A 26,715-nucleotide genomic window follows, 5' to 3' on the forward strand; every position below is an offset into this window, starting at 1 on the left:
CTTCTCTCTGCTCGCGCATATCGATGCACGAAGCAATTATGAGCTTATGGCTTGTCATCGCAATGTAATCCATTTCACGCTTTGCTGGAAGTTAGCTAAAAATAGCAAAAATTCACCAAAATCTTGAATTTACAAGAAAACTACACAACTTTTAGCATCAAATTTAACATCATCAGATCCGCCTGGCAATTTTAGGAAAAGTCAAGAAAAACCAAGTGCATGGCGTTACTGTGCTTCAAATAATTAAAGGAAATATGAGGGGGGGGCCAAATCTGGCCTCCCTTTGAGGAGCAAAGTGTTAAGGGAACTCGTTTGACTTTGTTGCAAGCAGCTTGTGTTAGAACAGCTGCACAAACGATTGCTAATTTGGTTTCCGACACTCCTGGCTTGTCAGAGGAAGACAGGATAGAAATGTCGTTATCTCGCTTGTCCCAACGTTTTGGAGTTCGTGGAGGTCTTTTCGCAGAACCAGAAATTAGAAAGTATCGCTATGGTAGCAAATTGACTTCTATCTCTTCCAGTGATTTGAAAGAGTTTAAAGATGAATTGTCGCAGTGTTTGCTTTACGCGAAAGCTTATGGTCAGCGTGATAAATTAGAAGGACGTTTTGTTTTGGATTTGGCTAAACGACTCCCGTTTGACGCTAAGCAGCGTTATCTTGACTTTTTAGGTGATCAGTATGGTAGCACTGAGGAACCTACTTTTCAGAGTTTCTTTGATTTTGTAGTACGAGAGGAAACGCGCAAGTCGACTGATTTTAGCATTATGCTAATGGGCGATTCTGGTGAGTCGCAGCATTTTAAAAAGTTTGGCAAAGGAAAATTGCCTTCATGTCCGGTTAGGCAGACGTCGGTAAAACCCCATGATAATGTGATTTCAGGGAGTTCGCAGTACTCGACTGCTGTTGGCGCACCGCGCGGCGGTGTGGCCAGACATAGTGACATACCGGCGTGTTTTTGTTGTTCGTCACGTGGTCAAGTTGAATATCATTTTTTGTCTAATTGTAAAGAATTTTTGCGCTTGACACCTAAAGATCGGAGAGATGTCATTGTGAAAGCTGGCAAATGCTTGAATTGTTTGCGCCAGCATATGGTTAGAGACTGTAATCATGCAAATAACTGTCGTAAGTGTGGACCTACCAACGATAGGAAACACTATTTTCTTCTGCATGATTTTTATGTGACGTCACGTGATTCTCTGGATTTGGTCGGTAAAGATGAGGCTGGTGCCAGAGTTCCTGTGCGTAATGTTAAGATTGGAAATGTTAAAGCAGCCTTTAACCGCGTTACTGCTGCTCGTGTTTTGAATCCAATGACTGGCAAATCGAAGTTGGTGTATTGTCAGCATGATCCTGGTTCGCAGTTGACCTTTGTTTCGAGTGACTTGGTGTGCGAACTTGGTCTTAAACCGTATGATAAAGCGTCGTTTAAAATGGATACTCTGGCTGGTCAGAAACCTACTTGTGCTGACCTTGTTAAACTCAACATCCAGTCGTTAGAGACTGATGAACTGTTTTGTGATATAACCTCGGTGGTTAACCCAGCTTGGGCTGACGATGTTAAAACTTTACCCCATAAACAAGATTTAAGTGGTTTCCGTCATTTTCATGACGTGAATATGTTTCATTTGAATGATTGTTGTACTGTAGATGTACTGATTGGAAACGACAACGCTTATTTGATGTGTGCAAAAGAAGAGCGTGTTGGTGACAATCGTAGTGAACCGCATGCTTTGCTCACTCCTCTCGGTTGGTTGGCTTGTGGTGGTAAGTCACCCTTAGTTGAAAGCGTTGCTAAAGTGTGCAGAGTGCAGACGTCTTCAGAGTCGGATGTCATCTCTGGCTTTCAGCGTAAAATTGAGTCTCGCGATATGGAAATAGCAGACCTGAATAAAGTCATTCAGGATTTGACTTTGCAAAATGAAACCTGTGAATTGTCTCGCAATGATATTTTGGCTAGAGAACTTGTCGAACCGAATATTGAGTTGAAAGATGGTCGATTTGAGATACCTGTTCCGTTGAAGGAAGATATTGATTTACCTAACAATTTTGTGTTGGCGTCAGATAGAGCTGCTGATTTAAAGAAGAAGGCTTTAAAACAATCTGAATTTCGAGGAACTTGTGTTAATGATGTAATGTCTTCTTGTCCTGATTTGTCTGACTTGTTAAACCCTCTGGCAGATGTCTTGGCTAGATTTCGGCTTGAAAGATTTGGTTTCATGGCTGATGTGACCAAATACTTTTTTCACATTTTGGACTCTTCAATTCGTAAGCCCAATTTTATTGAACTGCTTACGTACACAGGCAGTGCCGTTCGGATCGTGAACGAACGCCCTTTGGTACCTTTGAGTGACGACCCTAGGGATTTTACTGTCATCACCCCTGCCTCACTTTTGACCCCATACTTAGACCCATACTGTGCTGTTGGGCAACCACATGATCGTGACCAATTAAGAAGGGATTATCGGTTCAATTTGTCACTTTCTCAGCAGTTTTGGAATAAATGGATCGATTTTTACTTGCCAGGTCTTCAGGGCCGAAAAAAATGGCTAAAAATGGCCGAGAATTTGGAGCCTGGTCAACTTGTAGTGGTAGGTTCTCTCCAAGACATTGGTAAACGTGGGAAGTATCAACTTGGGAGGGTGCATGAGGTAGTTCCACAAATTAGGAAAGGGAAGCCTGTGGTTCGTAGAGCCAAAGTTGCCGTCTGCAACTATGATGAGAGTACGGGGAAAGTGAAAGTAGACTACGTGTTGAGGGATATTTCGTGCCTCGCCCCCGTAAAGAACACCTAAGTGTTAGGGTTTGAGCCTGGTTTTGTCTGCGGTGGCCGATACTTGTCTGAGCCCGGAACAGTCGGTTATTATCGCAACTATTGTATATAGCGTCATTTAGCGTGTACCTATGGTACCAATTTCATGTATCGTCGTGTATTATTCCGTATTGCTGTTCATTCTTTGCATGCCCTTTGTATTTGCGTATTAACTTAAACGTGAGTGATTCAAAAAATTTGTGTATCGTGTGTTTTATTCATTGGCTCACGATTGTCCTTCAATTCTTTTTTAGTTATGCCATGTTAGACTGTCATAACTAGGGGCCGCTATGTTACGGCCAATCTCTGTACAAATCAAACGTCATATAAAACCGTTCAAGTCTACTGAATATTACGTCATGGAACTTGCTAGAAAATGTGCCAAAATTGCACCATTGTTCATAGACTTGTGTCAGACCTGTTTGGGCCTGTTTGGGCCTGTTTAAACAGGAAATATTACATCAGCTTTAAACACCTGTTGGAATGACTTCATAATTGTCTTTCATTTATTGCGTCACAGTACTGCATACGTGAATTTGAGATATTGCTATCTATTCTGGTCATTCGTAAAATGATTGTTTGAAAGTTGGCCGCACTTTTAACTGTTGGCTTAGTGCTTGCTAGCTGGACAAAGGTTCCGTCTTTTATCCAAGTAATCTGTTGTGTAGTGACAGTTTTTAGGTGTACGGCGTTGCACCAGTCATTTCGGTAGCCTCGGGCTAATTTTACAGGAATACACTGTTTGAAAAGAAGTTCAAGTGTGTGTTTCTTCGGTCATTATATACAGACGAACGGATTAGGGAACTTTATGTTAAAATTTTCCCAAGAAGAGATTATGGTTTACCGCTGTGACCAAACGTGTAGGCTATATCTGTATGATACCTGGAAAGGCAGAGACAATGTGTAGCATAAATATATTTTAAATTTCAGAAGAATAATATCAAATAAAAGAACAAATAAAAAAAAGAGTTACAGTAGGCTATATAGAAATATTAGCTTTATGAACTGTATATTGGGATGGGATGATGAGCACCTTCACGTGGTCCCTCCTGTGAGCAGGGCTTCTGAGAGAAATTTTCACTAGGGGTACGAAGAGTCATTCCGGGCCCCCCTCTCACTCCGGGCCCTTTTGTCTTGGGAAAAACGCGTGATGTTTGCTTAGGCGTATTGAACACCATACAACATTTTACTGCATAGTTGGACATCTGTGCGCAATAATAGCATCAGGCTGCAATAAAACTATTATTTAGTGCTTTGTGTTGTGCATATCATGTGCTCTGTCCCTCGCCAGTTTGTGTATCCTGCATTGAATTCGTGTGTCAGTTATTGATGATGCTGTTGAGAGGTGTCGCTTGTACAGCTTTAATATAAAATTATCAAATTCATTTATTTATTTCTCTTAGATGTGGTCTATAATTATTCCTGATGAGGACACTATATGCGATGTTGAAAACGTTGGGTTTAGTAGTTTTTTTCTTTTTTTGTGTGTTAAATCCATTGACGTTACTGAGTGTTATAGGCTAGGTCTATGTATCTGGAACAAGTCAAGCTCTCTACCAAGGCTCAAACATAACATCTTGTTAAAACATAATCAAATTAATCATCTGACCAATAACCTTTCTTCATTAACTTTTGCATTCATCAAATGCCTAGCAGAAGTGAACGAAGTCACTTTTTCTTTGCTCTGGCTGCGCTCCTGCTCCGAAAGTATTCACTCCGGCTTCTGCTCCGAAATTTATTTTGAAGTGAAATAAGCGTGAAACTACCTTTTTCAAATAGTTTTTTTTTTTTTAAAGCCCGGGTTTTTCTCAAATCTGCTTTTGCTACACTATGCCTCCTCCCCATGGGCAGGAGAATAACCAACTTTTATGATTTAATTTAGGGTGCTTTTAACGAAACATTTTTGCACGTAAAGCATTAAATCACCACTTTGGGCCCCTAATTTGCGCGTAAAGCATTCAATTACCTTTCTGGGCCATTTTTCTACATTACGGGCCCTCCCCAGGACTAAAGAATAACAACTTTTATGCTTGAATTTAGTCATTTAGGATGGTTTTAACCAAACATTTTTGTGCGTAAAGTATAAAATTACAATTTCGGGCCCCCCAACAATCACAGTCCTGAACCTTCAAGGGTACGCCGTACCCTCCGTATCCCCCTCTCATAGGCCTTGCCTGTGAGTGGCCGAGCTCAATTACAAATGAAAAGGCGAAACGAAGCTTATCAAAAGGTCAGAGAAAAATACTACACTCACGATGTTTCACAGCGAAAACAAGTTTTTTCGGGGCATACGGTCGTCCCAGTTGGGACAAAGACCGGAGAGAGGATGATTTGGCAGGGGTCTTTCCGAATCCTCCAGCTGAACGTCGAAGGGCTCACGACAAGCAAGCTTGACATCGTCCAGCGGCTGGCTCACGAGTACAATGCAACTATATAGTCGTTTTTGTTACAGAACAGAGATTGCATTCTGCAGTCACAGTTTCTTGCAGGAAAGGCATCTCGAATACTTTGGAAATGAGGTGCTGCACCTCAGCCGCATGGCAATTCTTCTTCGATGCTTAACTTGTAGGCTATAAGCTTGGCAATCTGCGTTCTGAAAGTTCTTGTCTGCACTACTTCCGATGCAGAACCAAGTGGTTGTCAATTTCAATCACTCTCTCTCTCTCTAGAATTTGTCTGTTCAACGTTGTTTTGTTATGTAGGCTATGACTGAAAATGACTGAAATTGAGAGTGCGGTGGCATGCTAATCTTGCATCATGAACAACAACAGAAGCACGTAAGTTCTGCGTTCCTGGCGTAACGCAATTGACTCTCGTAATGAAGTGATTTTAGTCGATGGGCATGGGTGTATGGTTTTTGTTGGATTATGTTTTGTAATGGTGAGTTACTCCAAGTATTGTCAACTTCTTGAAGTCTTTGATTTAGTTTGGCTGTGGTTTCTCCTTTTCAGAGCTTGTGGGGAAATTCGGCTTGTCGTATTGGGGTCAACTTGAGAGCTCCGGTGATTGCGCGCAGTGACTCCTAATTGAACGTCAACTTTTTCAGTGTGTGCACTGTGCACATCGTTTCCACACAGGACAGGAGCACAGTATTCCGCCACTGAATTGCGCAGTGCTAGAGTGGAAATGCGCAAGACGTTTTGAGACGCGCCTCTACTTGTTCTAACTAGATTTTCTATTCTTGGCGATGGTGCTCATGAGCGTTGAAGCATAACTTACAAAACCAATTTGAAGTACCGTAATAGAAATATTTCAATCAATGTACAGTAGACTGAACGTGAAATATGTTTCGGTGTTACTCTATTCGATATATGTGAAATTATTTTCGATACGTTTATTACACTGCAAATCAGTGTTGTTTTTTAAAGGCCTACTGAATGAAATTTTCAAACGGGAATTAAGCATTAAAATGCGTAAACTGAACATTCAAGAATACATTTCAAAAAATATTACCGAATAAAATTTGTTTTCAATGGCACTGGCAAGGCCTAAAGTCCAATGTTTTATTTATTTTTTATTTTTTCAAAATGACCAAAAAGTGGAAAACTGCTCGAGAATACGTCACTATAGACAGCAATAACAAAAGCCATGTTGCCACATCTGATGTTTCAACATCAGATCTGATGTTTTGAGCAAACTGTCTGATGTTTTGATGCTGAAATCTGATGTTTTGACGTACATACATACATAGCCTACAGTTAAATCGCCCGCAGTAACAACTATTGCACGATCAGCTGATTGCTAGTCTATAGTGACGTAGACTGTACAGTCGCACGCTTCGCTGCTCACGCCCATTCCCGTTTTGAAAGCTCTGACAAAAGCACGCGCGGAATGCTCATCAGACCGCAATGGGGCACAATTTGATTGAAAATCGTTTTATGGTGGCATGTTAAACACAAAGAACGTGGAAAAACGCCAAGTCAGGTTTTTCCTTTAGTAGGCTATCCCTTTAATTATTCCTATTTATTTTATTGTGATGACAGCTTTGACGCAAACACTGCACCTGCAAGCTTTGAGGAATGCTAGGGTTGGCAAATTGGTTGGCAGAAAATAAATTACCATGAGACGTGAAGAAAAACACACACACCTCAAACAAACTGTCTGTGCACCATCAACCTATTGAAAATAGCCTATGTGCCGAGCAAAGACTTGTCGTGGAAAACCTACGTGCATTCCTGGCGACAAAACCTACAAAGAAATTGTGAAGTAATCTGCAAGGTTGCCCTACTTGAAATACCAACGCATTGGTTTTCCTTGAGTATGTCTGATTTGAAAGAAATCTGACGCACTGCCCAAGTAATGAAAGTATCGCTGTAGGCTACAGCCACTTTGTATAATGAACTCAAATCTGTGACAAATTTGTAAAAATGATAATTGCTGAGCTCTGAGCATGAATCACGCTTCTTATGTAATTGACCGACTTTGTATGATTGAAACCGGAAAACACATCTTCAAATTCAACCACAATTAACTTCCTCATTGGACATCTCCAAATGAATTAAAACATTTTTCAATATTTTGCTTTAAACCAGGGCTACTCAACTGGCGGACCGCGGTCCGAATGCGGACCTTGTGAGTGTTGATAGTGGACCTTGGGTTTTCGGAAGAATCTCATTGTCACGTTTCTGGGCCTCTTTAAACAAATTTCTACTGGGAGAAAGCATTTTCCTCTGTGATTATCTTAGTAGCTGGGAGCGGGCCCCCAGGCCCCCCAACACTTTGTTAAAAATTCTAGAGAAGTTACATTTTACCTAAAAAAATGGTTCGTTACTATCATTGATAATAATTTAACTTTCGTGATTGCGCATGAAATATTTTATTCACCGGACCGCTAAAAGTATTCAATTTGTCACACTGGACCTTTATTATGTAAGTTGAGTAACCCTGCTTTAAACTGAAAACCACTTGAAAACTACAGCATTCAGCAACATGGGGCACAACTCATCTAACTCCTAGGATTAAACCAATCATTGTATCATTGACTACATGATCTAATATACTGTAGAGTAGACCTATCGTACCTTCTTTTTCGAATTCAATCGCTTTATTCAGGCATGAGGGCCAGCGCATTTTTCACTCGTTTCTGTTCATAAACAGCTGCAAAGTTGTGGTGCGGCCAAATCTGGTTATTTATACACTAGTTTTTTTTTCATGTTTACGTTTTAGGATTTTTCTTAGAACTTTCTACAAATAACTAACTAGTTGTTATAGTTTTTGTTAAAAGATTATAATTTATATTGGTTTATTTAACCTTGTTTTAGAATAACCTTGTTTCTTTCTTGTAAGTGGGGTTGAGCATCCATAATGAGAAATCATGTGGCAACACTGATCATACCCAACATTTTAACACGAGAAGTGAGATGGATATTGAAGCATTCAATTTCGTGTTCCATTTCGACGTAAATCAAAGTTCAATTTGTGTGCAAATATCTTTATGATTTCTTCAATTTTGGTAAAGAGGTGACTTTCTTCAACCAGTATGTGTATGGCCGAAAACGTTCGTAGTTCGTTATAGTTTATGTTCAGTTTAATATATTATGTTAAATGCCGTGTGGTTGGTTGGATTTATCAAATGATTGAGTACAAGTAATGTAAAAAACTAGCCTAAATTGTTTAAAAGTGACCTAATCTGCCAATTGCTTACCAATATTCCAGATTTTACCGTTTTGATTTGTCGTATCCAGGCTTACACCCGGTGGTTGAAGATTTAGATTAAGTGGACGAGTAGGCAAGGAAGCCAATCTTCGTGTCCACCTTCAGGGATGCCTTTAAGTGTCCTGCCTGAGACACAGCCGCATGCTCTTGAGCGGTGTCGAACTGACGCCCTTTCGATTGCCGTTCTAGGGTTCATTTCACCATTGAAACTTTGCATATATAAGGCTACCGGCTTATTTCGTCTTTCATGAACAAGATCGTACAATTTCACATTCGTCAAAAATTAGCGTAGGCTATTAATAATAAATCCTACAAAAGCAGTATAGCCTATTCGTCATCATTGCTTGTTTTTTTTTTATAAATGTTGTAGTTGCATTTCATGAGCCTTCATTTGTGAAATACCTAATACAATTACATAGCCTATTGCCATTAGCACAGAATCAGTGTCACAATCAAGGTGCAAATGCCTCGCGATGGCTTGCTTTGTATCTTCAACAAGCGTGTTGTTTTTATTATGGAATTCTGGTGCGTTGTGTTATTGTCGGTTATGACCTGAAGTAACCTCTGATGACGAAATCTGTATTATGTAACGTGTTTTCTGGAATTATTTTCCCTACGTGACCTTCTATAGACTTCGGTTGTTTACATTTAAATGCTACGTGACCGAACGATGGTTCTTTATGATGTAACCTTCTCGAAGTTATTGGACTGAACAGCCAACTATAAATAGTGGTGTAGTTTGTGTAATGTTTATTCTGAGATTCTAAGATTATTATGAGTTGATTATGGGAGTTGTATTATGAAGAGTTGGTGATGAGAGTTCATTATTGTAGTAGTAGCAGTTGTTAATAGACGCAAAGATTATTGTTGATCGAGAGTGGAAGTATTAAATACGAGTACTGTAAAGCAAAGTTGATGCTAATATAATTTCTGATTGAAATTAGAATCGTATGAGAAGCTGTGAGTGGATCACGTTAAACTCGATCAATAGTCGCAAGCATTGGAATCTATTGCTGTTTACTATTACTTTGATTAATTGTTGGAAGTGGTGAACCATTCGTTGGAGTCCTTCAAGCGTTTTTATATATCATTTCACCAGTAGAACTATCCGTGAATTTAATTGACTGCTTTTCGGTTGACCCATCAAACTACGTCATTGAATCTTTCCAAGTCTTTTTCCTGGTAAGAGATAGAAAGAAATCGACGTAAATCCTGGTAAGAGATAGAAAGAAATCGTGACATTCAGAAACATGCGGCACACGTCGCCAAAGCCAATGGCCTATACCTGCTTTTGGCTGGACTGTGATTTGTGACATTTGTCCATGGTATTCCCAAGACGTCCGTCCGCTCTTGCTCTGATGGGATTTACAGATACTTTTATTTTTTTGTTGCATTGAATAGACCAACAATTGATGATGCAGTTGTATGCATTGTGAACAGCTGAATAGCTATTTTTAAAGTTTTATTGCTGTGATCATGCTACAGCTGTAAGGTATTGAACCAAAACATTCTCTTAGTTGGTCGCTTCTTGGTCGGAATTTTCAATTGATTGACATTTCACTATTTTCTGGTACCGTACACAACCTGTTTGTGGAAATGATTTGAAACCTCAACAAAGCACAAATTTGAGTTGTAGTTTTGCGAAGGATTTGGATTTTGCATGTGTCTTTGCATGCGTTGAGAATCATACGTAGGGGAAGGTAGAGAAAGCGGACATGCTAACTTCAAAGTGCTCCACTTGAGCAAACAAATAACCATGGACCTATTGCGTTTTTTGAAATAACATGTCAAGAACAATTGCCCAGAGTAGGATACTTAAAGTGTTTTAATTTTTTATTTTTATCTACGAAAAATCATTTTTATTCTGGTATCCGTTTTACCCTGGTTGTGGGTAAAAACGGACATAGGCCTAAGCCCTATAGTATAGGCTATGACCGCTTTGCTTCGAAGTTTATTTTGTTAATTATTTGTCAAAATCAAGCGATTTTTGTGAACTTTTTAAAATGCATATCCATAAACAAAAAAGTCTCGTTAACAATTTTCATGCTAAAAAAACTACTGTTTCTTTTAGGTTGTGTTGCAAGTGATATCGATAAGTCCGTTTTGTCCCAATATATCTATATAGCCTATAAGCAAAGCTAAAATGAGTAGAATGCTCATTTTTTAGAGGATAGTGATCCCTTTTCCACCAATGTTCAAAACTAAAGAGATTTTCACAAAACACCTAAATATCATTACATTTTTGCAGACAAGTTTTTATAACAAAGTACTGAAAAAGCTATTTTGACTTCTTTGCCACCGAGTGTCGCAAGAAGGTTTCAAAAATTTTTGTGTGGAATATTTATTCAAGTAATATTAGAAGATAGAGAAAAAAGTGTTATTTTTATCTGTAGTTTTTTTTTTAAAAAGTGCTAATATCCGTTTTTCCCCGCCTTGCTCTACTTTCAACGGCATGAGTTCTGCGTTGTATTATGGATGTTTGGTTTGGAAATCGACGTAAGCATAATCTTATTGCAGTAGCCTACGGAGGTACTATATAGTATTGGTGTTAACAATAAAATTTAAAAGAACGTAACATGGTTGTATTTACCATTCCGCTTTCTACATGTGGTCTTTTCAGTTGCACACATAATACTTTATGTTTTGTTTGTCAGCTTAGTTGAGAAAAGATGAGTGGATGACAGAAGTTGGTGTCTTGATCAGCCGACAACCCATGGGGGTGCTCATTTAGAGAAACAAAGCATTGAAAGTGGCTTTGCGCCAGCCTCAGCCACTGTCCCAAACATTGTCGGTGCGCATAGTACAAGAAAAGCAAAGTACAAAATTTGCTTCAGAATTTAACTTTTTTACAGACTGAACATTTTTTTTTAAATTTTTCAATGTTTCTTCTTCTATTTTGCCAGCGTTATTTATTTTCGTACAAAAACACGTTTTTTAAAGGCATGTTTTTTATTAAAAATTGTTTGTTGAAAAAAACGATCACATAAAAATGACCCACATCACCAAGTATAAAAGGAAACCAATAATAATAAATGCATGGCTACGCTCAAAGTCACATTGCTGCATTGATGTTATCTACTCTGGCCAAGTAGCTACCAACATAATCATCATGTGATTGTGGGATAGGCTGTTTTGGTTGCTGCGGTTTTCATTGTGTTAATGAAGCTGACAATGACACGTTCAGTGACGTAGCCAGAAAAAAAAATTCGGGAGGGGGGAAATGTTTGATGAGTTCAAGAGAAATACAAAGTGTTTGTTTTAAGACACCGCCACCATGTAGAATCCTATAGACACAAAAACTTATAAGGGTTGATTAGTAGGCAAAGTAAGCTGCTTGCTTTTGCAAATTAATTGGTTGTTCAATTCAAATGCACAGTCCATATAAAAAGAATTATCGAAAAAAATGCAAACCAAATTAGGTACCGCTACCACATTTCAGAACGGCCAGCACAAACACTAGTAGCCTACATATTACCTTGAAAGCGCAGAAAAAAAATCGACTGATGAAACCCATCAACATTTTTCATAAAAACCATCCAAATATACAGCAAAAGAAAGATGGTTTAAAATGATTCCCTGGCCTTGTTAATATAAAATCGACTTTCTGAGAGATTCAAAAAGTAATCAGCAAAGTCAATTTATTGCATGATCAGAAAATGACAACATCGCGAAAGTCTAGCCTATTCGTCGCCTCCCACCAGCCATATTCGTAACAACTCGATTGATCTTCTCCTCACTGATCCTTTCTTGATGGCAATGAAGCACACACAAATCTGAGAGGCGATCGGAAGTCGTTGTTGAGAGTAGCCAGGTCTTAATCCTCTTCATCCCTGAAAAAAACCTTTCAGCCTCAACTGTTGTTGCTGGTAAGGCCAGGATGACTTGGATTGCACTGTGCACGCTTGGATAATATTTAGCAGTCAGAAGAAGTTTTTGTAAACCTTCCTGGTTGACTTGAGAAGTCAGAGAAGACCTCCAGAGAATTACTTCGCTGTCAAGGTTATCCAAAGAATAAAAATGCTCAATCTCATCTATCTTGGTTGGTTTATTTGGTGGAAGGATGGATAGCAACGCAAAAAATTAAGGGTTGTGACTGAATCGTTCCCAAAGAGAGTTACTCAATCCGTCGATGCAAGAGACATATACCCAGAGGTGTACGTATACGCCGCAAATTCTACTCCGCAAACTTGCGGCGTAGACTTTTTGTTTACGCTAACGCTTGCGGCCACCTGTTTTTGGATAGTTTGCGCTTGAGGCTACGCTGTAAAGTTTTCGCGGTTTTTTAGCGCATAGCGTCAACGCATACTTTTTAATGTATTTTTTTCGCTACAACACGCCAATACCTTCCAGCGCTGCAGTTGAAAGAATGTTTTCAATGAGCAAAGACATATTGGAACCAAAACACAGCAAAATGTCAGATGAACACTTTCAGATGCTTGTGTTTCTTCGTGAAAATTCAAAATAAAACTTGTTTGTTTTGAGTGGTTTATACCGTGTGAATGTTTGGCACCTAGCAAACAAAATTAGTTTACGCTAGTGTATGCGCTGACGCCGCCAACTTTTTTTACAAGTTACGTTGACGCATACGGCATAAGGTTTTTCGAACGTTTGCGTTTACGCTGACGGCGTCAATATTTTTTGTATGCGCGTACATCACTGCATATACCGAACGTTGGAAATACTGAGAAACCGATTCAGCACAGACGTTAGCACGGTAAACTTGTACCTCCACTATTCTGGGCATTGTCAGTTCTTCTACTCTGAGTAGGCCTACTTCACATGCTTCCTTGTATAATATGTTCAGCAAAGCGTTCAGGTCGTTGAGGCCATAGTCGAGAACGCTCTGTAGAGAAGTAATCTGGCTCTTCACGCAAAGCCGGAATGTGACTTAAAAATACTTCGTTTATTTGTTTTTACAAAATTTATTGGTGTTTTTTTGTGTGCCTAAAACAAGTTCTGGGGGGGGGGGGGGGGTGCTAATTTCCAGATGTCTTGGAAAACAATATAATTTTCTACAAATTTTATTATATTTTCAACAAAAGGCTCAATTTCGGAATCCAAACTTTAAAAATTTGGAGGAGGCATGGTCCCTTTCACCCCCCCTGGCTACGCCTATAAACACGTTGAACAGTTTTTTGCACGATCAGAAGAAATTCCAACACCAGTGCAAGATTCAGTTGTTCATGCAGAAGCAAACTTGTAATTTATATAGTTTTCGACCGAAAATGTTGCCCTGAATGCCCGTGAGATAAGCAAAGGAAAGAAAACGAGCCGAAAATCAATGCTTACCAGGTAACATACCTAGCAACATTTTCGGTCATTGATTTACCAGGTAACATACCAGAAAATATCGCATATAGACTACTTGCGACTGCGGTAATACTTAAACCACTGATGAATATGGTCGAATATTCAAAATATTATATGTTGCCTTTTGGAGATGGCATTTCTCTTGCATCGTAGCCTATACGTTGGCGACCTACGTCATAAATGGTCTTGCACTTACATATAACATTGCTATCAGTTGCGAAATAACTATATTTCGAAACAAAAATTCTTTTCAACACTTAGTTTGTCTCAGTTTTGTTTCGGTGTCAGCTCACAAGTAGACCTCACAAATTTCGATATGATATTTTGTTGATAGGCTACCGGAAAATACCCTAGAATCATAAGCGGGAAGATCCACGTTTGATAAGTAATGAAAAGTCAGTTTAAAGCTTTTCAAATGTAATACTAATTACATTTGAAAAGCTTAAGCATGGCTTAAGTAATTATTAGCCTAATTTTTTTCTGTCAATTTTGTTTTTTTACGACAGCAGCTTTTTTGTGACCAGTTTTCTAATTGCTACCACTACCAGAACCTTTGCTAATTGATTTTGATCATCTCTTTCCATGAACTGAGAAAGCCCTTTTTGAAGATTACATTTGGCAGTTTTGCACCCACTAACTGATGGAAAACCTGCATAATTAGCTTATGGAACCTACTAACTGACGGAAAACCACTTGTCGATACCGTAAGAGTGAAGTTTTTATTTGTTTTTAATCCTGAAGAAAAAATAAATTTCTACATGATGATAAAAACGAACAAAGACTTTAGGGGTCAGTAAGAAAGTAGATATGGATACGAAAATTTTATTGTACTTAATTGACAGTGAGGTATACATTTTATAACTTAAACATCATTCCCCATTGATGCGCGTCTTCTCGTCTTGAATCTGCAAATAAACAGAAGTATAGTCAGCATGCGTAGCTTACACAGAAACAAATATTGAAGAAGCTTCAGTAGAACGCATGGAATCACAGTGCAGATCAATTGGTTTGTTAATTTTTGATTCAATGAGCTCCGTAGTAAATTATTGTTACCGGTGTGACAAAAAAATAAAAGGAAAAGAAAAAAGTTTCATTGAAAGTAACAGTACCTCCTTCAGAGTTTATGAGAGAATGTAAAAAACTTTTAATTCGTCTGTTGTGAGAACAGTAAGTTTACGGTAGGCTACAAGTAGCCTACAATGAAAACCAAAAATCTAGCACGTAGCATCACATCAAATTGAAGTCCAAAATAGAAGAAGGTTAAGGCTAAACTGAATAAATCACACCTGAAGATGCTGGGTTCATGCAGTTCGTGAATCGAAGACTGATACAATAATCTTATAAGCTTCTTTATTTCTGAGGTCAAAGTATTCATCATCTTTCAAGATTTTCAACAATGTTTGTGTGGCGTCGTATCTGCAATGATGCAAAAATAAGTTACTTGGTGTGACAATACAAGGTAGGCTAATGGCAATTCTTTGAAAGAAGGATTATCCAAAGAACAACATGAAGCTACTGTGCCAAATCCCTGTGTGTTTAATAAATCAATTCTGTCTGGAATGTTTTCTCATTTCAACATTTTTCTCGAATCCAGCTACATTATGGCAACTGTTACTTTTCCTTTTGATGTCTGGGGACTGCTGTAATTTAGATTTTAAACTCTAGGATAAATGTACTTGAAAGGTCTTCGAGATGATAGTTTTGAAAATTCAAGGATATTAGGCTATTAAGTAGACTACTTTGATAAAGACAAAATCTCTCTCGACAGGTGTCACATTAATACCCTTCCGAGCATCCTTTGAGAGTGTATGCTCCCAGATGACTTGGTAATTTACAATTTATTGACATATTGCTACTCATTTTCATTGGGTAAATTAAGTTTTACGCATCACGTTCTCACATAGCCTAATTACCAAACAAAACAAAAAAGTACAAAACATTGTAAAAGTTTGTGCACATAAGCCTACATTATTGCATCTTCTGTTTGCCGAAACAAAGATACGTTTTTCCGCAAGCGCTTTTTTGTGTTCTGTGTGAAGTATCCTTGTCTCAACATCGCTCTCATACGACGAGATGTAGCACGTCTGCAAAATAAGTTTTATTCCCTTTGTTTATATTGAAACAGCGGATTGAAATGTTTTTTCTCCAGTAAAAGGTATTTCTAAAAACTGCTCATAAGCCCATGTTCTCGCTTCTTTGGTGGATTATGGACATCTATATTTTCGGACTGATATAGCCTCTTTAGAAGTTTAATCATGAAGTTTCATATTGCCCATTTGCAGAGGCTACCCAAACAACAAAATCCGTTATTTTTACATTACTTCAACGTATGCAGACGCTAAATCAATGTAAAAATGAGTTCTGCTGTCTGGGTATGAACCAATGAAGCAAGCCTGGTCACAGCTACTGACAAAGTGAAGTGTCCGTTTGTTGCAGTGTTGTCTATCTATTATTCCATCTACTGGACGTGTATAAACGAAGAGCTGTCCTTGATGTGGATGATAAAGTAGTTAACCTGGTTTAAACTATTTGGTTTTAGTTAATAATTCACATAGGTATATTCATGACGCAAGCTATAAAACTGTATACATTCAGCGAAAATCTAGCGGAGGCTACCTCTATATTGTAGCCTGCTTGTTTTGGACTACATATGCAACACGAAAATTGTGCATATTGGAATGGAATTGGGTTGGGCAATATGAACTAGTGGGATTTGGCTCCCACCGACTGCAGCGCGGAGGAGCAAACAGCTGACCATGTCCTTCTTGAATGGCCCAGTTGCAAGGCGCCAAATGGAATGTATAGTCGCATAACAAAACTGGACGAAGCCACACTCACCTGGCTTTGCATTACCTGCCCTGAAATCTGAACAATCCTGTCTCACACGAAAGAAGAAGAAGGCAAACATTGACTGGCAAGGCTATGAGAAAAGATGCTTTTCTAATGTCTACAGTATGATGAAAACTTGTTTTGCTATTGTTGCTGTAGTTTGAGCGACAAGAAGTGTCACAAGGTTGAAAATGAACTATAAAAATTTACAATGCGGTATTTTTGTTAACTAGCTACGTAAATTCATGAAAATAGCTCAGTAATTATCGCAATGTTTGACAGACGTCTCCTTGTAGGCTCCAACTAACAGTACAAGATAGTTTCTATGAACACGGCTTCTCTTTGCACATGTGATAGAATGTCTAACTGATACTCTTATACCAATTTTAAAATAAATTGCTAATAATTCGATAATATGTAAAGGAAAGTTTAAGGTTTAACTATATACAAGGTAAAAACTATTGAAAACTAAAATATTTAGGCCCAGTTTAAAAACAACTACGTTTTGCTTTTGTATTTAAATATGGTTTAGGAATGGGTAAGTAAAACTATGCTTGGTATAAGAAAATGTTCACTTTTATTTACATCATAATTCTTTCAAAAGATCTTCTGTATCTTTTTGTGTCTTTTGCGGTGCTTCCTCGACGGACAGCAAACATGGTGGTCAAGTCTTCTGTGTCCGCGTTACAGCTGTTCTTTTTTAGTGCAGCTCGTATCGCTTGTTCTGTTTCAAATCTTGCTTCATAAGTTGCTGCATCGATGCCGCTCTGGGCTATTTCGAGCAGAAGTAAAAGGCTTGCTTTAAATTTTAAAGTGGAAAAGTCGTATTTTGTGTAGCTTTCCATCACTGTGGATGCAAACATTTTATACTGCCCAACAAGGTCTCGTAAAGTGGATTTTAATCCGTTCCAAGTTGGCCGGTGGCCGTCACCAAATCTTACAAAGCCTTGACGAAGTCGATTTTTCTTTGGACGAAATTTGACACGAAAAACTTCAAACTTTCCACCACGTTTCTTGACATAAAACTTTTGAGTCTTGTCATCTTCTTCTTGGCATCTGTCTGCCAAGCGATTTAATTTATCTCCTAACTCTTTGCCAGTCATGAGTGAAATATCATGCTCAGCCATTACAGCAAATCCTGAACGTTGAGTCAAATCTTTACAAAGAACTAATCATCTAGCAAGTCAAACGGCCTACAGAAAATTTGGCCTAAACATTGAACCACACAAAAGCAGTTTGACTATGGTTCGTGTGCAAAGAGCATTTTAAAGTTGTTTGTAAGTATCTGAGCACTGCTAAAGGCGGAGTTTTTTTCACCCTGATGACTTCGGCTACTTTTCAGTATCAATTGTTTTTTTGTTGCATCCAGGCTGGTTGAAGATTTAGATTGCGTGGGCGGGAAGCATGGAAACCAATCTTCATGTCCACCTTCAGACATGTCTTAAGTGTTCTGCCAAAGACACAGCCGCATGCTCTTGAGCGGTGTCGAACCGACGCCCTTTCGTGTGTGGTACTAGAGCTTTCACCACTCGGCTATGCAGCTGACGACAATGATTAGCCCTAATATGACGTAAACGATTAGTATGTGTGATTTGATGACATGCTAATTAAAGGAAAAAACTTTGCTGTATTCTGTGCGATACAAAACAATCCCACTTGAACTAGACCTGTGCTAAAGGCACAAAACGATATTGTTTGACATTAAATAAGTTGTTAATAACTGCCTAAAATAGAATGACCGAAGGCAAAAATACATTTTTAAATGCTAAAACAAGATGCTGATGAGATCTAATACGAGTATCTCACTACTACTACAGTCTGATCCAAGCCTACTGCTTTGTAGCCTATCCAGCTAAACTATACAGTAAATGATATACAATTGTGCTTTGGGCGATATATTATTATGGTTTTCCCGTCCTATTACTTTCGTTCAGAATATGATTTTAATTTCTTTTTGCAACCCGTCTTTGACATGACCTCGAGAAATGAAATCACACTTTTAACGAGGCTACGTTTTAAATGGAATAGAACAAAGTTTTACAAAGGATCGCTGTGTACACTACAAGCAGTAGTTTGTTTGTATAGTAAACATATCTCGAATAAAGCAACCGTAAGTGGAGAAGACAACATATTAAGCGAAAGAAACTCTTGTTTTATTATTAAACCACAGCTATGTTGTTATGTTGGTTCATATTTTTTGTAGTCTTGTTTAAAAAGCTGGGAAAAGGATTTTAAAATGTAGTCTACATACACTAATTGTGTCCTTCGAGAGCTTGTTTATATAGTTAATCCAGCACAATGTAGATTCGTCTTGGGCTATTGTGGACGTAGGTTTCACACGAACATGACAAATTGAAATTTAAACTTTTCACATCAGGCCCACTGTAATCAATCACTGTACCTTAGTTTCGTTTGTATGGGCTCTTAAAGAAACAAGTTTCAACTTTTATGATTATTATCACTCTCATCAATATAACAATGTAACATGTCACATTTCGATCCATTTATAAGTTCTATTTCTTCAAAAAATATTTTCTTTACAATATACAATGTTTTCTTCGCAAACAAGGACAATCCAAAGAATTATTTGTGAAACTTATCACAGTAGTGATACTTGTGTTTAACACAAGTATAACACAATTAAATTTGTTTAAAATCTTGTGTTTAAATTAGAAATTACTTTTTATGAAGAGGTGATTTTTGCATTACAAAATTGTGGAGTGGAATATTTAATTTAGGATATTTTACGCATTTGTCAATGCGATTTAACGATTCAAACAGATGTTATTTCGGTTATCATTGCACTGCTTTTGACATTCGAACGTCAATGAATTTGTCTGTCGTCATTTCACCCTTCATTTGTGCGAAAAATTCTTCATATTCTTTACTCTCGCATACAATAGGAAGGTCGTCAATTACTGTCCCATTATTTGCAGCAACAAAATAAGCAAGAGATTGTCGAGTTTGTGCTCGTTTTGCTAAGTCTTGTGAAGCAACCACTCTGTGCTTTCGTGACTTCAGCTTATACTTGGTCCAAAACTGCAATGTGTCAGCTATATTCAAAAGTACCGTGTCATCAATCGGCTTTGCTTCAATATATTCCCCTTGAAGATTTTCGATCTCCAAACCACCGATATCATCTTGAAATAAAAGTGTGAAAGTTTCATAATCAGTGTGTTCACCAAGTCGGACATCCCCAGGAGAAATGTTTTCCAACGGAGAGTAATAATTACCTCGCAATGTGGTACCATTCCTTTTGTCATTTATGAAGGAATGACTGTTTACGAAATATTGCTTGTCTTCCAAGTCTAATCCAATTGCTATAGCTTGCAACACACGATGAGCAATGGTCTTGCACTTGCCCATGAACTCCTTGAGAACAAGAGAAAATCTGGGAGACAAATTATCCGGCCAAGGAAAAGAGTCGTCATCCGTGCATGCTCCACCATGGACATTGAATGCCTCTTTGTAGTCAATGCGATTTGGATTCAAATTTTCATCTCCACAGCCAATGTAACCGTGGTATCCGCATTTTGCATTGAGCAAATACTTATTTTTCTTTTCTAATGGTGACTCAAAAAAAGTTTCAAAAACTTTGTTGGCTTCATCAATTAACTTTTTCTTTACACCAACGTTTTTCAAATAAGCAAACCCTATGTGATGAGACATTTAATAACCAATTGAGGCTTTTATTCACTGAAATATAGAAATACAAAACAATAAGAACTAAAGACAAACTGATAGCATTAGGTAACGTAGTAGGCATACAACACAAACTTCTACTGTAACATATAGTTTCAAACACAAGACTGCGACGCTCTGGCAAAGCAGTTGAAAGGAAAGAATGCTTGTGGTGCCAGAGGCATCGCGCTTCTTAATCAAGCAGCAGATGGCATAACTACCAAACACAAATTGCAGATGTTGTCAAGACGTAAATACCACATTCTTCTCTCCTTCATCTTCGGAACACCATCTTCGAATAATACAATAACAAATTGACAAAACGATATAATAACAAACAGATACATTTCATACATGATAAATAAATGCATTACCTACAGGCACCTCAAACATCGTATATATTGTGACCATATCTTTCAGGTGGTCTAGTTACTCTAGAAGAACGTCTCGGGTGCGTAGAAATGGTTAAGGGAGATTTAGTCATTTCATGATTAGATTCCGAAGAAGTATGAGCATCTGCATCAATATCTGGTGTAAGATTTTGCTGTGTACCTGCGGTTTCTGGTGAAGGGTTTTGTTGTGTACATGGAGGTTCTGATGTACGATTTTGTTGTGTGAGTGAAGTTTGAGAGGGAGATTCAGAAGGAGTAGAAATCATGTTATCATTGTTTGATCCTTTTCTAGGTGTTGGGGCAAGATCGTTGGTTGAGACGGAAGATTCCCGACCATTGGGAAATCGCACATGGGCGAAACTCGGGTTTGCGTCCAATAGCTCGACCTCTTCCACAAGCGGATCGCTTTTATTTCGGACAAAACGTCGGAGTAGGACTGGTCCTGGCTGGATAAGCCAGCTAGGAAGAGATTGACCGAACATACTTCGACGACTAAACCCCAGAAATCGTTCGTGGGGAGTGGTGTTGGTTGCAGTGCATAGGAGAGATCGTACTGCGTGCAGAGCTTCGGGTAGAACTGCCTCCCAGCAGCTCTCAGGCTGGTCATACGTTCTTAACAAGAGTTTGACAGTTCTCCAAACAGTTTGGTTAATTCTTTCACATTGAGAGTTGCCGGTAGGGTGGTATGGTGTACTCCGACTACTCGCAATTCCTCTGTCTGAAAGATATTGCTTGAGATCTTGAGACATGAATGAAGAGCCTCGGTCGCTGTGGATATACAATGGATGACCAAATAAAGAAAAGAGTTGACCAAGGCATCGAATAACAGTGGGCGAAGTCATGTCTTTACATGCAAATGCGAAAGGATAGCGACTATATTCATCAACAACAATCAACATATACTTATTCCTGCCATCGAGGGGTCCTTTAAAGTCAATGCTAAGTCTTTCCCATGGTCTCATCGATTTAATCAACAATTCGGCTGGTTTACGATAAAATCGAGGTTTTAATTCAGCGCAGACTTTGCAGTGCAAACAAACATATTTGACATCTTCCATAGAAAAAGGCAGATTTTTAGTGCGAATGAAATGGGACAAACGTGTAATGCCAGGGTGCCCAAGTTTTTCATGGATTTTGGTAAGATCGGGCGAGTTAGAAGATAGGGTACACGCTCTGGATAACGCATCTGGAACTAGATTGCTTTTACCGGGTCGATGCAAGATGTCGTAATCGAAATTTCCCAATTCGGCACGCCAGAGCTGGATTTTGTTGTTTTTAATTTTACCTAGTCGTTTTGGGTCAAACATGAAGGAAACGGCCCTTTGATCTGTCAGAAGTGTAAACTTGCGGCCATGTAATAAATGGCTCCACTTTCTAACCGCATCCATGATAGCCGAAGCTTCTTTTTCTACAGTTGAATAGTTTACTTCGCAACGAGAAAATGTTCTAGAGTGAAAGGCAACAGGTTGCCCTCCCTGATTTAAAGTGGCAGCTAAGGTATGCTCCGAAGCGTCGCACTCCACTACAAATGGAATTCCTTCTTTGACACTGGTGAGGCAAGCAGATGCAAGACCCTCACGTAAAGTTTCGAAGCTTTTAATAGCGTCAGAGGGTAGAGGAAAAGAAGATGATAGATTGGATTGTACTAAAGGTCTAACCTTTTCAGAGAAATCAGGTACCCATTTGGCATAGTAAGAAAACATTCCCAAAACCCGTTGTAATTCTGGTTTAGATTTCGGCAAGGTAAGTTCGAGCAAGGGTTTAAGGCGTTCGGGGTCCGGTTTGATTTTACGGTGTGAAAGTCTATAACCCAGTAAGTCAATCTCATTACGAGCAAAAACACATTTCGATTCATTAAAAGTTAAGCCCTCGGCTTTAGCTGCAGCAAACAAGGCGTTTAATTTCGCGTCATGATCTGCTCGATCATTGCCACACACAGTTATATTATCAAGATAAGCATAGGTGTCAGTCAAATTATGCTTTTCGATCAGTTTGTCAACAATTCGTTGAAAAAACGACACACCGTTAGTAACACCAAATGGTAAACGCGTGAATTGAAATAATTTTCCTTCGGCTTCAAAAGCCGTAAATGGGCGGTCAGCAGGACAAAGCGAAATTTGATAATAAGCGGATTTTAAATCTAAAGTGCTAAACACAGATCCTTCTGCGATTTTCGCAATTTGATCACTTATTTTAGGAAGCGGATAAGCATCAAGTAACGTAAATCTATTTATAGTTTGCGAATAGTCAACAACCATTCTTGGTTTATGTCGTCCATCTCTTGCAACCAGCACTTGCGCTCGCCAAGGTGAATAAGAAGGTTCGATAATTTTCTCGGACAAAAGTTTGCTTACCTCCTCCCGGATGAATTTACGATCTTCTTGATTGAAATTCCGAGACTTAGTAGCGATGGGCTTGGAGTTAGGTTCCAAACTTTGAAATAAACGAGGAGATTCCATGGTTGAGGCAGATACTCCGCAGTAAGAGTCTCCGATCACTAACTTTCTTTGTGATCCATCAAGCTTGAACACAACTTCTTCATGCTGGTTTAGAAAACCTTGGCCTAGTATGATGTCGGCACAAAGTTTTGGTACTACTCCAAAGACGACGTTGGCATACTTTCTCTCTTGAAGTTTGACGTCAGTACACACTTTCCCCAGCACTTGTGCAGTGAGTTGGTCCGAAGCCATTGAAACTTTAGATGGCTTGCCTTGAGGTTGCAGTTTAATAAATTTTGCAGCTTTGGCACTCATGAAGTTGTCGGATGCACCTGTGTCCAGCAAGCAATCGAAATCCACCCCTTTAATTTGTGTACGTAGTGTGGTTTTGTTTAAGCATTCTGGGACTGTACCAAGAACAGAATACAAGTGAGATTTTTCAGCATCATCATGGGCTGTGTTGTCATCGTCAAGTGGGGACTTCTGGCCTGCAAATGGTATTGCAGCTGCTTTCCGAAGGTTGTTTTGGCAAACACGTTGAAAATGACCGATCTTGCCACAAGCATTGCAAAGCTTGTCTTTCGCTGGACAGAAGTATCTGCCACCGGTATGGAGATTACCTCCACAAAAAAAACACTTGCGCTTTGTGCATCGGTTAGAAACTGTAGGTTTCATTGTTGCCGTTTTCACATCGCTGCTGGATTGCTTAGAAATGGATGAAGCACGCTGGGGTGAATTAGTTAAGTAAGAATTTGAGTGTTTTTTGGCTTGGTCCAGCATTTGAGCTTTTCTAATGGCAGTTGGTAAATCCAATTTTTGCTCTTCAAGTAATCTCTGTCGAATTGTATTGGAGTTGATGCCATTAATAAAAGCGTCTCTTGTAATTTCGTCTTTGTAGGTCTCGGCGTCTACGTTTTCGAATTCGCATTCTCTTGCTAGTTGACGTAATGCGTGAATGTATTCATCGATGGTCTCTTCAGGATTTTGAACTCTGGTCATTAATAAATGTCTAGCAAACACAACATTTTTCTTTTTATGATAAGCATTGTCGAGTGCTGTCCTTGCTGCGGCGTAGGTCCCTGCATCTGCGATGAAGGCGTAGGTTCTGTGTGAGAGTGAGTTTGCTAGTAACCCCAGCTTGTCGATGTTTTCTTGATTTCCTTCGTTTCTTTCAACCGCAGTTAGAAAAGCTTCAAAAGTTTTTTTCCAGTGATCGCATATTTTCTTTGCTTCGGGCTCCTCTGGAAGGAGTTCCAGTCTGTTGGGTCGCAGCAACTTATCCATTAATACAAGTGAATAAAATTGTGATGAGACATTTAATAACCAATTGAGGCTTTTATTCACTGAAATATAGAAATACAAAACAATAAGAACTAAAGACAAACTGATAGCATTAGGTAACGTAGTAGGCATACAACACAAACTTCTACTGTAACATATAGTTTCAAACACAAGACTGCGACGCTCTGGCAAAGCAGTTGAAAGGAAAGAATGCTTGTGGTGCCAGAGGCATCGCGCTTCTTAATCAAGCAGCAGATGGCATAACTACCAAACACAAATTGCAGATGTTGTCAAGACGTAAATACCACACCCTATTCCAGAAAGAACATCAACAATCTGTTTCCCTGTTTTTTCCAATTCTTCTTGTGAAACTTCATCGGCATCAAGGCCGCACTTAGAAAAATCAATCAGAGGTATCTCTGACATAATTAAGTGCTGTGTGACGAGATGTTTCTTTTAGTCAATGGGTTTGCAAGCTCTCCTGTAACTAATGAAAAGCAACACAATAATCATCTACACAAAATAAACATTGTTAGCTTGGTTAAGGTGATTATCACAAAATTTAAAGATATTTGAAGGGATCATCTTGGCAGGTTTTAATAAATGTCGGTAAAACGACGTTGTAATATTGAATCGTGCTATAATTTTGACCAACAATTACTTTGAAGACACAATCGAAGTAAACGAAGTCGAAGTACAATCGAATGTAGCCTACTGTTCGAAGTAAACAGGCGAGTCCCATACTTGATCCAAGCATCGGGGTATGAGAAGATAAGGTTCTCATTTTACTAAGCCTTCGGTAAGTTTGTTTAAAGTTTAAACGCTTTAAAAAACTTTATTGTAGATAAAATGTATGATGATTGAGCTTACAAAAAAACGTACAGAAAAAAAACACATGGATGAAGGTTTCAAAATTCAATCCATGCTATTTCGAAATTCTCGTTCAAAAATACTTAATATTCAACAATATTATTTCTCTAAACAGACTGCAGACATGGCGGTACGCAGCTGCATTTTATGCATCCTCATGCACATAAAATTTATAATATTTCACACATTTTCAGAGAAAATGTGACACGTGCTGACTGCTGGGCTATCTTCACTGTCATTCTTAGCACGACACTACAGTAGATAATGCACCATTACCGCCTAATACGGCTCTTTTCAAATTAGGTGACAAATTTAGCTGTTTGAATTTATACTTGAACTTTTAAGCAATGCAGGAATATGCAAGGAGCGATCTTCCTGGCATCAGCACCACCTGACTACTCACTCGACTGCTGAGGAACACAATACTGTAGTTCTCAACACATTGTTTAGGTGCTAAATCAGGTAAAAGTTGTTCGGCCAAGCAATAGCCCAGTTTTTCTACGTAGTTTGCTTTCATATCACATGCTTTAATGCACGACCTATCCGAAATAGCCCTAGCTGTTACAAATTTGTAAATTGATATCGAGGGTGAGTAAATCAATCCCTCGCTGGCCAGGCCATTATCAGAACTCAACGTTTTTTTTTAAACAAAAAAAATTTGGACACGCTACTGAGCATGGCACTCACAGTATTCAACGATACTGTACAAGTAGCCTATTTGATTTATAATTACTTACAATAATAATGGTGTTGCAAGCACAGTAGTGCTTTTTCACCTTCATGATAACTTGCAATGGCAGGCAAGATGTCTTTGCTGCAATTAAACAGAGCTTTCAGGATTTTCAGTTCTACATCTACTCGTTCTGTTTTTTCCACTTTCTCTGCACAGCCTTATTGTCACTAATCACAATATCCGTTGCAAAAACCTGCTGTGAAGTTTTAATTTTAAAATATTAAGCTCAAGTTATTCTGCTCAAGGTTAAACGCTTTGCAGGCAATTGAACTGATTGCAGGCAGCAGACTAAACAACGCGAGCTGATGGTGGCTAAAAGCAAACACAATCGGCTGGTCGTGACGTCATCACGTCACGTTTTACTGACGTAGGTCGTTGCTTTGTCATGCTTGACGATCGCGAGCCAGCTCTAGAGCGGATGTCAATGTCTTTGATTTTACATAATATGGAAGTCCTAGGTTCGATTCCAAGTCGAATTACAGCTGTGATTTAAAAAATTGATATCAATTCTACTCTCTATTACGTTAAACAATGAGAACAAGTTGAGAATATTATGTTGAAAATTCGAGCACATTTGCTGCAAATTTGAACATCTTCTGTAGTGTTGAGAATTATAACTCATTGTATTAAAACTGAACTTCTGCTTGGTCTATCACGTTAGTAGTCAAGATTGTGGTTAAATATAAATAAGTGCATTGAATGTTTATCACAAGCTT

At 38.7% G+C, this 26,715-nt stretch overlaps 3 protein-coding genes across 3 annotated transcripts; all 3 read right to left on the reverse strand.

The window, feature by feature from the left end:
• Positions 1 to 14,485: 14,485 nt before the first annotated feature.
• LOC145775752 (uncharacterized) lies at positions 14,486 to 17,895 on the reverse strand. Its single transcript, XM_082587113.1, has 4 exons — positions 17,190 to 17,895; positions 15,743 to 15,859; positions 15,062 to 15,191; positions 14,486 to 14,680 (listed from the first exon to the last, which is right to left on the reverse strand). Exons 1-3 carry the CDS (start codon positions 17,729 to 17,731, stop codon positions 15,077 to 15,079), a joined length of 774 nt encoding a protein of 257 aa, XP_082443239.1. The 5' UTR covers positions 17,732 to 17,895; the 3' UTR covers positions 14,486 to 14,680; positions 15,062 to 15,076.
• A 1,394-nt stretch (positions 17,896 to 19,289) lies between these two features.
• Positions 19,290 to 20,273, reverse strand: LOC145776199 (uncharacterized). The gene has a single exon (XM_082587602.1). The coding sequence runs from the start codon at positions 20,271 to 20,273 to the stop codon at positions 19,401 to 19,403; it is 873 nt and encodes a 290-aa protein (XP_082443728.1). The 3' UTR covers positions 19,290 to 19,400.
• A 286-nt stretch (positions 20,274 to 20,559) lies between these two features.
• Positions 20,560 to 24,399, reverse strand: LOC145776200 (uncharacterized). Its single transcript, XM_082587603.1, has 2 exons — positions 23,032 to 24,399; positions 20,560 to 20,577 (listed from the first exon to the last, which is right to left on the reverse strand). The coding sequence occupies exons 1-2, from the start codon at positions 24,397 to 24,399 to the stop codon at positions 20,560 to 20,562; spliced, it is 1,386 nt and encodes a 461-aa protein (XP_082443729.1).
• Between the last annotated feature and the right edge of the window lie 2,316 nt (positions 24,400 to 26,715).

The sequence above is a fragment of the Aplidium turbinatum genome, chromosome 8 (genome assembly GCF_918807975.1).
Source record: "Aplidium turbinatum chromosome 8, kaAplTurb1.1, whole genome shotgun sequence".
Lineage (NCBI taxonomy): Eukaryota > Metazoa > Chordata > Ascidiacea > Aplousobranchia > Polyclinidae > Aplidium > Aplidium turbinatum.